The sequence below is a fragment of the Cololabis saira genome, chromosome 10 (assembly GCF_033807715.1).
Source record: "Cololabis saira isolate AMF1-May2022 chromosome 10, fColSai1.1, whole genome shotgun sequence".
In the NCBI taxonomy this organism is placed as follows: domain Eukaryota; kingdom Metazoa; phylum Chordata; class Actinopteri; order Beloniformes; family Belonidae; genus Cololabis; species Cololabis saira.
This window is the reverse complement of record NC_084596.1, coordinates 6,908,623-6,923,587: the sequence shown is the minus strand read 5'-3', so window position 1 is coordinate 6,923,587 and position 14,965 is coordinate 6,908,623. Positions and strand designations below refer to the sequence as shown.

General features: G+C 46.8%; 1 protein-coding gene across 1 annotated transcript in view; it reads left to right on the top strand.

The window, feature by feature from the left end:
- lamc1 (laminin, gamma 1) overlaps nucleotides 1-14,965 on the top strand; it is an 84,001-nt gene that overhangs the window by 41,782 nt on the left and 27,254 nt on the right. The window contains exons 3-5 of the mRNA XM_061731615.1: nucleotides 8,416-8,546; nucleotides 11,575-11,741; nucleotides 14,173-14,361. Of these exons, the coding sequence (XP_061587599.1) occupies nucleotides 8,416-8,546; nucleotides 11,575-11,741; nucleotides 14,173-14,361 (487 nt within the window). The remainder of the gene's footprint in view (nucleotides 1-8,415; nucleotides 8,547-11,574; nucleotides 11,742-14,172; nucleotides 14,362-14,965) is intronic.

Below are 14,965 nucleotides of genomic sequence, written 5' to 3'. Positions count from 1 at the left end.
CCTTCCTCATTCCTTCCTCCTTCCTTCCTTCATTCATTTCATCCTTCCTTCCTTCCTTCCATTCCATTCCTTCCTTCCTTCCTTCATTCCTTCCTTCCTTCCTTCCTTCATTCCTTCCTTCCTCTTCCTTCCTTCCTCCGTTCCTTCTTCCTTCCTTCCTTCATTCCTCCTTCCTCATTCCTTCCTTTCCTTTCCTTCCTCATTCCTCCTTCCTTCCTTCATCCTTCCTCATTCCATTCCTTCCTTCCTTCCTCCTCTTCTTTCCTTCCCTTCCTTCCTTTCCTTGCACCCATCCCTGAATGCTGCCTAAAAATATACCCCCCTTTTGCTACCCATCCTTCCCTTCCTCCCCATTACACACACTCCACGCGTGGAGCGACGCAGACCAAACGCAGACCCAAGAGGGCTGTGATTGTTTCACTCGGTAGCAACGCATTTCTGGTTTCCGGTTTGAAGCAGTCGTGAACTTTCAGCGCTCTTTTCTTCGTGTATGTGTGATTTTTTTTTCTTTTTTTGTTTGGTTTTTGCACAATAGTTGTCCTTATCTCTTTCATTCACTGTGACCGGAGGGTTCACGATGGCGTCACGGTGACGGCGTGTGCTCTGCGTTGGTTTGACGCAGAATCATAATTCAGGCTTAAATGTGAACTTTGACCCCTTTGAAATCGTCCTTCACCGTCTCCGACATCGGACCCACCCAGAACCAGTGGTACCGCCGGACTCCGGCCAAACTAAAACAGGCAACCTGGTAGTGCAAGTACCCGCCCCCACACCCCCAACACCATCAGGGAGGCTTTCGTCTTCACTGACCTTCATCTTCCCTGACCTTGGTGACCAGTGACCTTCGTGTCCAGTGACCTTCGTGTCCAGATGTCGAACTTTACTGCAGAAGTATTTACAGTTTGGTTCAAAGACTTTAGTTTTTGAATCTGCAGAAAAATCTCCCGTCAGTCTGGAACCCCGTTCTCCCCGTTCAGGTCTGGACGCATTAGTCCAGACACGCTTGATGGTCTTGAGGTGTCACGGTACCTGCACAGATCCAAGACTCCTGGTACCAGCCTTTCCAGGTTCCATAGAGAGGCTCATTTTTGTGTCTCTTGACTAGGAATGGGAGATATTTTACCATTCACGATAAACCGTCAAAAAAATTCCCCACGATAAGAATTTGTCATCTCGCGATAAAAACGATAAATTCCTGTTGATGATGTTTTTGTGTAAAGCTGATTTAAGGAAGGAAGGGAGGAGGGAGGGAGGGAGGAAATGAGCCTGAAAGAAAGAAAGAGAGAAAGAAAAAAGGATAAATTCCCGTTGATGACGTTTTTGTGTAACAAACATGGCGGATCTGAGAGCGAGATAGATTTATAGTTAAAAAGGTGGAGTTGAATTGGTATTTATTTTATCGTTATCGGGATAAATGCCAGAATTTATCGGGATACATTTTTTATTCCATACCGCCCATCCCTACTCTGGAGTTGTCCTCAGTCGTCCTTTTAGGTTCCACAGTGGTGGACGGTGTGACCTGACTGATGGACCTGGACCTTGGAGGTCTCCTTGAGTCTCTGGAAGTAGTTGGTGAACTTTAATCTTTACTTTTGTTGGTTTGATTGATCTAACGGACCGGGTCGTTCTGTCTGTGTATTTGGGAGCGTTTGTGAAAGGGACTTATTTATTTATTTATTTAAAGGACAATGTGCAGGTACATTAAAAAGATGGCTCCACCAGAGTTAGCCACGAGCTAATTTCCATCTGTAGTCCTTGACAAACATAAATACTACACATTAGGGCTTACAATGACAGTGTTCAAATACAAATACAAGAAACAGACTACTGTACAATGTCCTGAAACCACAATAAAAGGTTAACATTTAAAGCACTTAGCGCAAGTACAAAATACAGACTGATTAAAATAACATAGATTAGAATAATTGAACCTAAAATAAGGTTGGGTCAAGATAAATAAATCAGAAAATCCAAATGCCATCAGATGGAACCCACAAGGGAACCATCTGATGGCCAAATACCCGTCCGGTATTGTCAATGAGAACAGGACTGACTATCCAAAAGCCACTTTTTAACGGCCCTAGAAAAACTATGGAAGTCTGCCATGTTCATTAGATTGTCCGGGAGCCCATTCCATTCCTTAATAGCTTTATATGAAAAAGCTGATTGAGAAAAGGTGGACTTCCTTTTTGGAACATTGCACTCACCCCTGGACACAGACCTTAGCGGTCTACTGGTCGATTGAGAGCGTGGCTGAACATAGGCCTTTAGGGGGGGTGGGGCAGCATCGTGCAGGATTTGGAGTACCTGATTAAATTATCAAAGCTTAAAATTTTAAGTTTTAACAATATGTGGCAATGATGGAAACGTTGTGGCTTTCTATCAAGAATTTTCAAAGCCTGATAAGATGTACAAAGATCTAAGAGGGTTTAAAACTGATGATCTGGCCTGAGACCATGAAGACAAACAGTAAAAAATATGGGATAAAATCATGGCATTAAAATAGGATTTAGCTGCTTCTAAAGATAGGGAGTTCCTAATGTGACGGAAGTTGGCAATATTACATTTTAAAATATGAGAGGTCTTTTTAATATGTTTCTTAAAACTAAGATTTGGGTCCAAAATGACCCCCAAATATTTAAACTCTTCAACATTTTTCACTATGAAACTACCCACCAATATATTGGGACGGACTCTATGGCATTGTTTGTTTGAAAAGTGCATTGCAACCGTTTTTTCTGTATTCAGTGTAAAACAGGACTTGTTAAGCCACTTCATTGCCTTTTCCATGGCCACCGAGAGTTTCTGAGCGACGACGTTTGCGTCGGTGCCATGTGTGAAGAGAACTGTGTCATCTGCATACATTAGGACTTCCACACCATCACAGATGGAGGGAAAGTCATTAATATACAGACTAAAAAGCAACGGTCCCAGGATAGGGGCACCCCTGAAGTACAGGCTGTGACAGGCGAAATTTTGTTGCTAACTCTCACGTATTCTCACTTGTCTCCTGAACCACCAGGACCGTGGACCCGGTCCTGGTGGTTCAGGCTGAACATCTCAAACGTGGGAGCGCTCGTCGGCTGCAGCTGTGAAAAAGCTCGGCAGCTCGCTAGGCTGAATGTTTGCGGTTCCCCCGGGGGTTGTTATCCGTGAGCGGCGTTCCTCCGTTCAGGAAAACACATGTCCCGGCGTTCCGCACGGCGCCGTCACGGAGCCGCTGGTGATTGATGGCGGACAAATGTTTCTACCCGGCTCAAACCGGACTGACGCAGAAGGGAGGCGAGGCTCCTGGACCGGACGGTGGGACCGCAGCTGCCGGACGGGTTTCACTCAGCGTGAGTCATGACGGCGGTTCCGGCCGCAGATATCTGGACCAGCTGCTGGTCGTCAACAACCGCGCGGCGCTGCCAAGTGTCAACCACAGCGGCATCTGCCGGAACCTCGCCGCAGGCCGGAGTGCTACGGCAGGGAGGAGCACCGGCACACGCTCCGGGTCACCTGGGCCCAGTCCCAATATCACCACTACCCCTAGTTTTCAGTCCTACCCCTAAATTTTGTGCGTTCCCGTGAGGGTAGTGGTGTCCCAATTCCTCTTTCCACCTAGGGTTAGTGAAGAAAAGTAGTGTAGTGGCTGAATCTGTCCCTACGGATCGAGTGTTTTCCGATGCTGACTAGTTGATCTAGGGCCAGAAAAATTTCCCACAATTCTTTTCGTCGTCATTTGCGGACTGAATGAAAAAAAACATGGCAATATTTTGAGTTAGTTTCTGCATAAAAATGCGTTTTGATTACATTTCTAGCGAGAAATATATATTTTACTTTCATAATATTCACTCAGTGAATGTACATAATCACTCGTTTGCCCGTTGTTGCGAAGATCACGCCAGAATAAAGGCTGATTTATGGGTCCGCGTTACACCAACGCAGAGCCTACGGCGTAGGTAACGCGGCGATGCGCGCCGTACGCCGTACCCTACGCCGTAGGCTCTGCGGAACCATAAATCAGCTCCGGACCCGGCAGGCAGAAATCTCAAAATTTTTGGAGCAAATTTCTTAACAGGCGTAGCTGCAACTGTTAGATTTCATCTATTAAACCAACATTTATCTTCCTAAATGATTTATTTCAGCCAGCAGTAATTCTCCACAGAGCTGCAGGTTTCTCCCCGGGACGACGGCGCAGGTTGACCCGGCGATCACGTCTGTACGTGAGCTGCTGCTGCTCCGAGTCGGCGGCTCTTCTCATCTCCGAAAACATCGGATCAAATTTCTTAACAGGCGTTATTTGGATAAACTGAGCCCAGGTTGGGGATCTTAACGGTTACTTTTACGCCTGAAAAAATATTAAAACTTAATAAAGTGGCATATTAACAGCGCTACAGCTGAAATTAAAACAGCTTTTAGCTCTGAGCTTCCTGATTTTAGTGGTGGTGCTGAAAGTAGGAGTAGTGGGAGTATTGGGACAGATCTGGGAAGATTTCAAGTGCCCTAAAATCTGTCCCTTCTTTTTTAGGGGTAGTGGTAGAAAGTAGGGCTAGTGAAAGAAAGTAGGGGGAGTATTGGGATTGGGCCCTGGTGGAAGCAGAATGTCGGGCCGCCGTCAGCCCGCTCGCATGGTTCCAGGGTAGCACCAACTCTTTTCTGGGCCAGAAGAACCAGTTCCAGGGTAGCACCGCCCCGCTCGTATGGCTCGGGCCGGCGCCCGTTCTAATGACCCGGGTTTGACTCCGGTAGCCGGCCGCCGCCCCTGAAACCTTCAGGTTCCTGGTAAATAACATCAATAAATAATAGGTTTATACAGTATATTTTGAATGTTTTCAATATACAAAAAGTAGTCAGAAGGCGGGGGGGTTAACGGAGGACGCGGCAGCTGCCCGTCAACCCCCCCTCACATTCCCAGCAGCTGTACCAGGATCTGACGCCGGGGTGCGAAGTGGCCGGAGGCGGGAGGGGGGGTTGTTCCGAGTAGGCCGATGATGCTCAGAACATGTGACCCCCCCAGAGGAAGTGCTCTGCTCGCCCCCCCTTCACCCCCGCTCTTTATCCTGAAACTCAACAGCTGGAACACTTGAAGTGGTGCCAAAAGAAAAAGCAGCAGAACCAGATGAAACGGTCTGGGGTAAAATGGAAAAGATTACTTTCTCACTTCGGCTACAAATGGATAAATTCACAAGGTCATGGTCAAAATGGGTCTCCTATACACAAAAGTCACAATTACCTAGGAACTAAATCACTTGTCTGCACTCATTTACTTTCTGGTCATTTCCCTGTTGGTTTGAAGGACTGCCAGGTTTGATGCGTTTTATACGTACATCATTTTATGTGTGTGTATTAGGGATGGGCGGTATGGACTAAAAAATGTACATTCTGTTGAAGTCGCTGAGCTGTTGTTTGTCTTCAAACAGCAGCTCTGATTAGCCCACGATAGCGCTGATACCGCCGGCCTGCCTTCCCAGGAGGCTTTACAGCGGGTTGAGCAACTTTCTTGAGCAACTCCGTCTCGGGTCGTAAAACTGCCAGAACACACAGAAGGTCAAAGTCTGACGGCGTCTCACAAGGACAAAAGGGAGGGGGGGTTGGTCTGAGTCGCTGCTCGGCGTCCTCGGCGGATACGAAGTGTTGACGGGTTTCAGGGACCCATAAGAGACCCTTACAGACCCGTACAGACCCGTACAGACCCCTGAGGGACAAGGAGGGTCAAAACTGGGTTTTTATTTTACAAAAAGGGTAAACCCATGAAGCATGCTGGGTAAACGCAGCAGTCGCGGTTAGTTGCACCTTTGCTCCAGACGTCTGGGTTTAGCAGCGTTTCCGTCAGCTTCTAATCTCCAGTCTCAACAACATAAACTCCGGTTGCTCCAGGGCCGATGACGACGCCGCCGGGACCAAAGTCAAGGTTCCTGCGTCGGCGTCTCGTATGAGTCACATGATCCGGGGAGGACGGAGCAGGGCGGGGAGAACGCCTCCGCGGTTGTGGAACGTTGCTGTCTGGTGGTTTCCTGAGGTCAAGACCTCTGGTACCCTGTTTCCACCAAACCGGTTCCAGAGCTGGTTCTGGTTCTGGTTCTGGGCCAGTGCTGTGTTTGGAACCGGGCTTTCTGTTTCCACTGACAAAGAACTGGCTCCGGGCCAGAAGAACCGGTTCCAAGGTAGCACCAACTCTTTGGTGGACTAGAGCAGGGGTCGGCAACCCAAAATATTTTAGAGCCATATTGGACCAAAAACACAAAAAACAAATATGTCTGGAGCTGCAAAAAAACATGAAAAGTCTTGTATCAGCCTTAGAATGAAGGCAAATGGCAAAAGGCGAAATGTCGAGATAAAAATTGAAATGTTGAGAAAAAAGTCAAAATGTCAAGAAAAAAGTCGAAATGTTGAGAAAAAAAGTTGAAATGTTGAGAAAAAAAGTTGAAATGTTGAGAAAAAAAGCTAAAATGTTGAGAAAAAAAGTAAAAATTTCGAGAAAAAAGTCAAAATTTCGAGAAAAAAGTTGAAATCTTGACTAAAAAAGTCGAAATGTCGAGGAAATAGTCAAAATTTCGAGAAAAAAGTCAAAATGTCGAGAAAAAAGTTGAAATGTCAAGATTAAAAAGGAAAGGAAAAAGGAAAAAAAAGGAAAAGAGAAAAAAAGAAGAAAAAAATGGAAAAAAAAGTTAAACATTTCTGAAAAAGCTCCAGGAGCCACTAGGGCGGTGCTAAAGAGCCGCATGCGGCTCTGGAGCCGTGGGTTGCCGACCCCTGACCTAGAGGAAAGGACCGCTTACGGGTCAACGACGAATAAGGATTTTCAACAGGTCAATTTTAAAATAATAAAAAAAAAGAATATCTATTGCAGTAGTTCAAACATTAAGAATGTTGTGTACACATAAATTCATATAAAAATGTTAAATTAAGTGATTTCAGAGTTTTTTGTCAAGATTAATTGGCACTAGCCTTAAAAAAAGGTCATGTGGTGCAACCGTGATTCATATTAAAATAAATTAATTTCCTTAACATCTTGACATCTTTTTTTTACAAGTTTTCAGTATTATACAAAAATGTTTTTTTTATGATATTTCATAAAATGGACATCATCAGTCAAACTTTGTTTGTATATTATGATGGAAATATAAATACAAATGTGTTGCAATCTTACACAGGACTACAAGATACTTTGGAAATCATGCCAGATAGGGCAGAAGATTGATTTAAATACATTTAGAGTGATTTCAAAAAAAGTTTTCAAAACAAGAGTCCTGGTCGGACGGTCGCACCACATGACATTATGACGCTTAAAACAACAACAAAATCCCAAATAACTAGTATTTTTTGTAAAATTCAAGTGAGTCCATATGTGGGACAGGTAGGTCATATATATGGTATTTTTTTATCCATTTAAACCTTTTTTGAATTGAAAAAAAATCTGTTTTTCAGAAAATATAGGCGTCACGTCATTGACCCATACGTAAGCCGAGGGGGGGGTTATTAAGACCAACGACAACAGCAAGACTGGGAGACGGAGACAAAACGGTTCTCAGCTGATTCCAAAGTTGAACGAGTTGTGAACCAGCCCTGGTCCAGAACTAGGGCTGGGTGATATGGACCAAAAGTCATATCTCGATATTTTCTAGCTGAATGTTGATACTCGATATATATCGATATTTTTTCTGTGCCATAATTGGGGTTTCCCCCAAAGCATTATAGCATAGCATCTCTGTTAGCATCTCTGTTAGCTTCATTTTTTTCTGAGGCAAACTCTTAAAAAAACAGTCAGTTTTAATACAAAGCCTCGTGCCAAATGTCACACAGGTTCCTTTATTAACAGAGGTCTGCACAATATCAAAATGTATAAAACAAATGAAATAAAAATAAACTGCCTGCATATATAGAATAAAAATGCTTCTTGAATAAAATAAAACAAATATCCCTTTCCTGCATAACAATTAAATTAAAATACACTGTGCAATTAATACAATGTAGACAGTAACAGGCAGACTTTTCCACTGAGGTTGACAGTTGTGCAAATAACAAAACATTTGTGCAAATCTCAAATAAAACATTCAAGTCAATTTGTCACAAAATAAGCTATATCAAAATCAAAAAAAAAAAAAAAAAAAAAAAAATTAAATCGATATAAACGATATTGTCTCGTACCATATCGCGTTTGAAAATATATCGATATATATTAAAATCTTGATATATCGCCCAACCCTATCCAGAACCAGCTCTGGAACCGGTTTGGTGGAAAAGGGGCATGAAAGAGTTGGACCGGACAAAGTGAGGTTGTCTTTGTAGTCCAGTTTTTGGTGGTCCTCTCTACGTTGTTCCAATCTGCGGAGTCTGACCTTTGACCCGCTAGCAGGCGGGTGTCGGGGTAGCCACGCCCCCAAAAGGAGGCGTGTCCATGTGACTGACAGGTGTCCATGTGTCTTGCAGGACTGGGTGACGGCCACCGACATCAGGGTGACCCTGAACAGGCTCAACACCTTCGGGGACGAGGTCTTCAACGACCCCAAGGTCCTCAAGTCCTACTACTACGCCATCTCCGACTTCGCCGTGGGGGGAAGGTAAGGAGCTGCCGACGGGGAAGACAGTAGTTCCTGGAACCACCTGGAAATACCTGGAACCACCTGGAAAAACTTTAACAAATAAACTAGTGAAACTGTTCTGAAAGACGATTAAGGCCCTGTCCCAATACAGCCACTTCCCTTACTTTTCGTCCCTACCCCTAAATTTTGCGCGTTCCCGTGAGGGTATTTGTGTCCCAATTCCTCTTTCACCTAGGGGGAGTGGAGAAAACGAGGGTAGTGTCTATGAATCTACCCCTTCACAGCGAGGGATTTCCGATGCTCACTAGTTGACCGAGGACCAGAAAAATTTCCCAGAATGCTTTACGTCATCATTTGCAGACTGAATAAAAAAAAAAACATGGCGGACATTTCTTATTTTTTACTGAATAAAATCAATATTTTGAGTTAGTTTCTGCATAAAAATGCGTTTTCATTACATTTCTAGCGAGAAATATATATTTTACTTTCATAATATTCACTCAGTGAATGTACATAGTCACTCGTTTGCCCGTTGTTGCTTTTCTTTTTCAAACCTCGCCAGAATAAAGGCTGATTTATGATTCCGCGTTAAATCGAGGCAGAGCCTACGGCGTAGGTTACGCGTCGTACGGCGTACCCTACGCCGTAGGCTCTGCGTCGATTTAACGCGGAACCATAAATCAGCTCCGGAGCAGGCAGGCAGAAACCCGAAATTTTCGGAGCAAATTTCTTAACAGGCGTAGCTACAACTGTTAGATTTCATCTATTAAACCAACATTTATCTTCCTAAATGATTTATTTCAGCCAGCGGCTCCACAGAGCTGCAGGTTTCTCCCCAGGACGACGGCGCAGGTTGACCTGACGATCACGTCTGTACTCCGGCTGCTGCTGCTGCTCCGAGCCGGCGGCTCTTATTATCTCCAAAAACATCGGATCAAATTTCTTAACGGGTGTTATTTGGATAAACTGAGCCCAGGTTGGGGATCTTAACGGTTACTTTTACGCCTGAAAAAATATTAAAACTTAATAAAGTGGCATATTAACAGCGCTACAGCTGAAATTAAAACAGCTTTTGGCTCTCAGCTTCCTGATTTAGGGGTGGTGCTGAAAGTAGGAGTAGTGGGAGTATTGGGACAGACCTGGGAAGATTTCAAGTGCCCTGAAATCTGTGGCTCCTTTTTTAGGGCTAGTGGTGGAAAGTAGGGGGTGTATTGGGATTGGCCCTTAGTCCTTCAACCTGTTTCTGTTTCCACCTGTAGACAGGTGTCCTGGTCCTGTAGAGATTTCTTTGTAGCAGTTTACTTGTTGAAGTGTAGACTAGGATCCATGTCCAGCAGGTCCAGCAGATCCAGGTTCATGTTGGGTCCTCAGACAGAACCGGTCTTAACTGATACATGACATGGTGAGGTTGTCGTGACACCGGGAGGTTCTGGTGGTTCTGGTGGTTTTGGCCCCCCCCCCCCCCCCCCCCCCCCCTAGGAATTCCCAGAACACGTCCCGGTCTTGCACAACCGGGGGAGGGGGGGGTTCTGGCGCTGAGCCAGAATCAGTCTGACTGAGGTTTCCGTGACACAACCAGCATTCCTGACATTCCTGGCTGGCAGGGCGGGACTACCGGGTCGGGGGGGACTACCGGGCCTGGGCGGGACTATTCAATTCAATTCACTTCAATTTTATTTATATAGCGTTCAATACAACAAAAGTTGTCTCTAGACGCTTTCCAGAGACCCAGAACATAAACCCCCGAGCAATTATTACATAAACAATGGCAGGTAAAAACTCCCCTAGTGGGAGAAAAACCTTAAGCCAAACAGTGGCAAGAAAAACTCCTTTAGGAGGGAAGAAACCTGGACCAGGACCAGGCTCACAGCAGGCAGGTGGAAGCAGCAGCGGGATGACCGGGGGTGGGGACCGCAGGCCAGCACGCAGCTCCTGAAGCTCCGGCCCAATCAGCAAGTCCCAGGTTGGGGTGCAGGGTCGGGGAAAGGTTGAGGAGGGGCAGGGCCAGGGAGAGGAGTCTTGACGGACAAATCTCTCCCCCGCCTGCCCGGGCCGTTACCCTGCCCCTCTCACTCCCACGCTGCAGGATCCGGTGTTGTGCATTCAGAGATGCTCTTGTTGCACCATGGACAAAAGAGAAGAGAAGGGGGGCCAGTACAAGAAACTACAGGAGCGATGGACAGGTGTGGCCAGTCATCAGGTGTGTGACTCCCCAGAAACCTGGTGATGTCACAGGGGGCGTGTCCAGCTATGGTCCAGCCCCTGGTCCCATCCGACCCCCCCCCCCCCTAGGCCTGGGTCCAGGTGAGACAGGTGTGTCTCAGGTCCAGGTGTGTCTCAGGTCCAGGTGTGACAGGTGTGTCTCAGGTCCAGGTGTGTCTCAGGTCCAGGTGTGACAGGTGTGTCTCAGGTCCAGGTGTGTCTCAGGTCCAGGTGTGACAGGTGTGTCTCAGGTCCAGGTGTGTCTCAGGTCCAGGTGTGACAGGTGTGTCTCAGGTCCAGGTGTGTCTCAGGTCCAGGTGTGACAGGTGTGTCTCAGGTCCAGGGGTGACAGGTGTGTCTCAGGTCCAGGTGTGTCCCAGGTCCAGGTGTGTCTCAGGTCCAGGTGTGTCTCAGGTCCAGGTGTGACAGGTGTGTCTCAGGTCCAGGTGTGTCTCAGGTCCAGGTGTCTCAGGTCCAGGTGTGTCTCAGGTCCAGGTGTGTCTCAGGTCCAGGTGTGTCTCAGGTCCAGGTGTGACAGGTGTGTCTCAGGTCCAGGTGTGTCTCAGGTCCAGGTGTGACAGGTGTGTCTCAGGTCCAGGTGTGTCTCAGGTCCAGGTGTGACAGGTGTGTCTCAGGTCCAGGGGTGACAGGTGTGTCTCAGGTCCAGGTGTGTCCCAGGTCCAGGTGTGTCTCAGGTCCAGGTGTGTCTCAGGTCCAGGTGTGACAGGTGTGTCTCAGGTCCAGGTGTCTCAGGTCCAGGTGTGTCTCAGGTCCAGGTGTGTCTCAGGTCCAGGTGTGACAGGTGTGTCTCAGGTCCAGGTGTGACAGGTGTGTCCCCCCGCAGGTGCAAGTGTAACGGCCATGCTAGCGAGTGCGTGCGGGACAACGGGGGACGGCTGGTCTGCAACTGCAAACACGACACGGAGGGCGTCGACTGCGGCGTCTGCAAACCGTTCTACAACGACCGGCCCTGGCGCCGCGCCACGGCCGACAACGCTAACGAGTGTCTGGGTGAGTTACCCAGCATGCACCGGGGGGGGTTACCCAGCATGCACCGGGGGGGTTACCCAGCATGCACCGGGGGGGTTACCCAGCATGCACCCGGGGGGAGTTACCCAGCATGCACCCGGGGGGAGTTACCCAGCATGCACCGGGGGGGGTTACCCAGCATGCACCGGGGGGGGGGGGTTACCCAGCATGCACCGGGGGGGGGGGGTTACCCAGCATGCACCGGGGGGGGGGGGTTACCCAGCATGCACCGGGGGGGGTTACCCAGCAAGCACCGGGGGGTTACCCAGCATGCATCATCCATTCATCCATCCATCCATCATCCATCCATCATTCATCCATCCATCATTCATTCATCATCCATCCATCATTCATCCATTCATCCATCCATCATCCATCCATCCATCATTCATCCATCCATCCATCATCCATCCATTCTCCATCCATCATTCATCCATCCATCATCCATCCATCATTCATCCATTCATCCATCCATCATCCATCCATCATTCATCCATCCATCATTCATTCATCCATCATCCATCCATCCATCATCCATCCATCATTCATCCATTCATCCATCCATCATCCATCCATCATCCATCCATCATCCATCCATCATTCATCCATCCATCATTCATCCATCCATCCATCATTCATCCATTCATCCATCCATCATCCATCCATCCATCATTCATCCATCCATCCATCATCCATCCATTCTCCATCCATCATTCATCCATCCATCATCCATCCATCATTCATCCATTCATCCATCCATCATCCATCCATCATTCATCCATCCATCATTCATTCATCCATCATCCATCCATCCATCATCCATCCATCATTCATCCATTCATCCATCCATCATCCATCCATCATCCATCCATCATCCATCCATCATTCATCCATCCATCATTCATCCATCCATCCATCATTCATCCATTCATCCATCCATCATCCATCCATCATCCATTCATCCATCCATCCATCATCCATCCATCCATCATTCATCCATCATTCATCCATCCATCCATCATCCATCCATTCATCCATCCATCCATTCATCCATCCATCCATCATCCATCCATCATTCATCCATCCATCCATCATCCATCCATCATCCATCCATCATTCATCCATTCATCCATCCATCATCCATCCATCCATCATTCATCCATCCATCCATCATCCATCATTCATCCATCCATCATCCATCCATCATTCATCCATTCATCCATCCATCATCCATCCATCCATCATCCATCCATCATTCATCCATTCATCCATCCATCATCCATCCATCATCCATCCATCATTCATCCATCATCCATCCATCATTCATCCATCCATCATCCATCCATCATTCATCCATTCATCCATCCATCCATTCATCCATCCATCATCCATCCATCATCCATCCATCATTCATCCATCCATCATCCTTCCATCATTCATCCATTCATCCATCCATCATCCATCCATCATTCATCCATCCATCATTCATCCATCCATCATTCATCCATTCATCTATCCATCATCCATCCATCATCCATCCATCTTCCATCCATCCATCCATTCATTCATTCATCCATCCATCCATCCATCCATCCATCATCCATCCATCATTCATCCATCCATCATTCATCCATCCATCATTCATCCATTCATCCATCCATCCATCATCCATCCATCATTCATCCATTCATCCATCCATCATCCATCCATCATCCATCCATCATCCATCCATCATTCATCCATCCATCATTCATCCATCCATCCATCATTCATCCATTCATCCATCCATCATCCATCCATCATCCATTCATCCATCCATCCATCATCCATCCATCCATCATTCATCCATCCATCCATCCATCATCCATCCATCATTCATCCATCCATCCATCATCCATCCATCATTCATCCATTCATCCATCCATCATCCATCCATCCATCATTCATCCATCCATCCATCATCCATCATTCATCCATCCATCATCCATCCATCATTCATCCATTCATCCATCCATCATCCATCCATCCATCATCCATCCATCATTCATCCATTCATCCATCCATCATCCATCCATCATCCATCCATCATCCATCCATCATTCATCCATCCATCATCCTTCCATCATTCATCCATTCATCCATCCATCATCCATCCATCATTCATCCATCCATCATTCATCCATCCATCATTCATCCATTCATCTATCCATCATCCATCCATCATCCATCCATCTTCCATCCATCCATCCATTCATTCATTCATCCATCCATCCATCCATCCATCCATCATCCATCCATCATTCATCCATCCATCATTCATCCATCCATCATTCATCCATTCATCCATCCATCCATCATCCATCCATCATCCATCATCCATCCATCATTCATCCATCCCTCTCTCTCTCTCCAGCCTGTGACTGTAACGGCCGGAGTCAGGAGTGTGAGTTTGATGCCGAGCTCTACCGGGCCACGGGCCGCGGCGGCCGCTGCCGCGGTTGCTCCGGCAACACGGACGGGCCGCACTGTGAGCGCTGCCTGGACCAGTTCTACCGGGACCAGGAGGGCGGGCCCTGCCGGGCCTGCAGCTGCAGCCCCGTCGGTGAGTGGGGGGGGCTGGCTTGTGACTCACGTTACAAAGAGTAACACCGTGTCATAACTGCATGTGACGTGAGCAAGCGTCAGCGTCAAAAACTATTCCATTGCTTTATTTTCTATTGGACTGTCCTAACTGGCCGCAGCGACGCAGCGACGCAGCGCTGCGCGCCGTTTTGTCGGACACACTGTTTCTATTTTCTTCCTGCCGCTTGCGTTGAAAGCGCTTTAGGAAACAGTCATTTCAATACAAGAACCTCAATAAAGTGGCAGCTGCTGGAGGGAGATCGCCAGGGAGCTGGAAGGTTCTGATAAGATAATAAGATATAATAATAAGATAATATATAATAATAATAGGATAATATTTCTTTCTGCCACTTTATTGAGGTTTTTGTAGTGAAATGAGGAGGAATCATAGAGATAACTTCTCATTTCAACTAACTGGATCAGCCGTTCCTTATCATGACTGTTTCCTACGGCGCTTTCAACGCGAGCGACAGGAAGGAAATAGAAGAACATATAAATATCACAATATCAAGCTGTTTTCTGTTTAGAAAGTACAAACGTAGGAAGATTACAAGTACTCGCCCATCTTTTACTTGTCTCTTTAC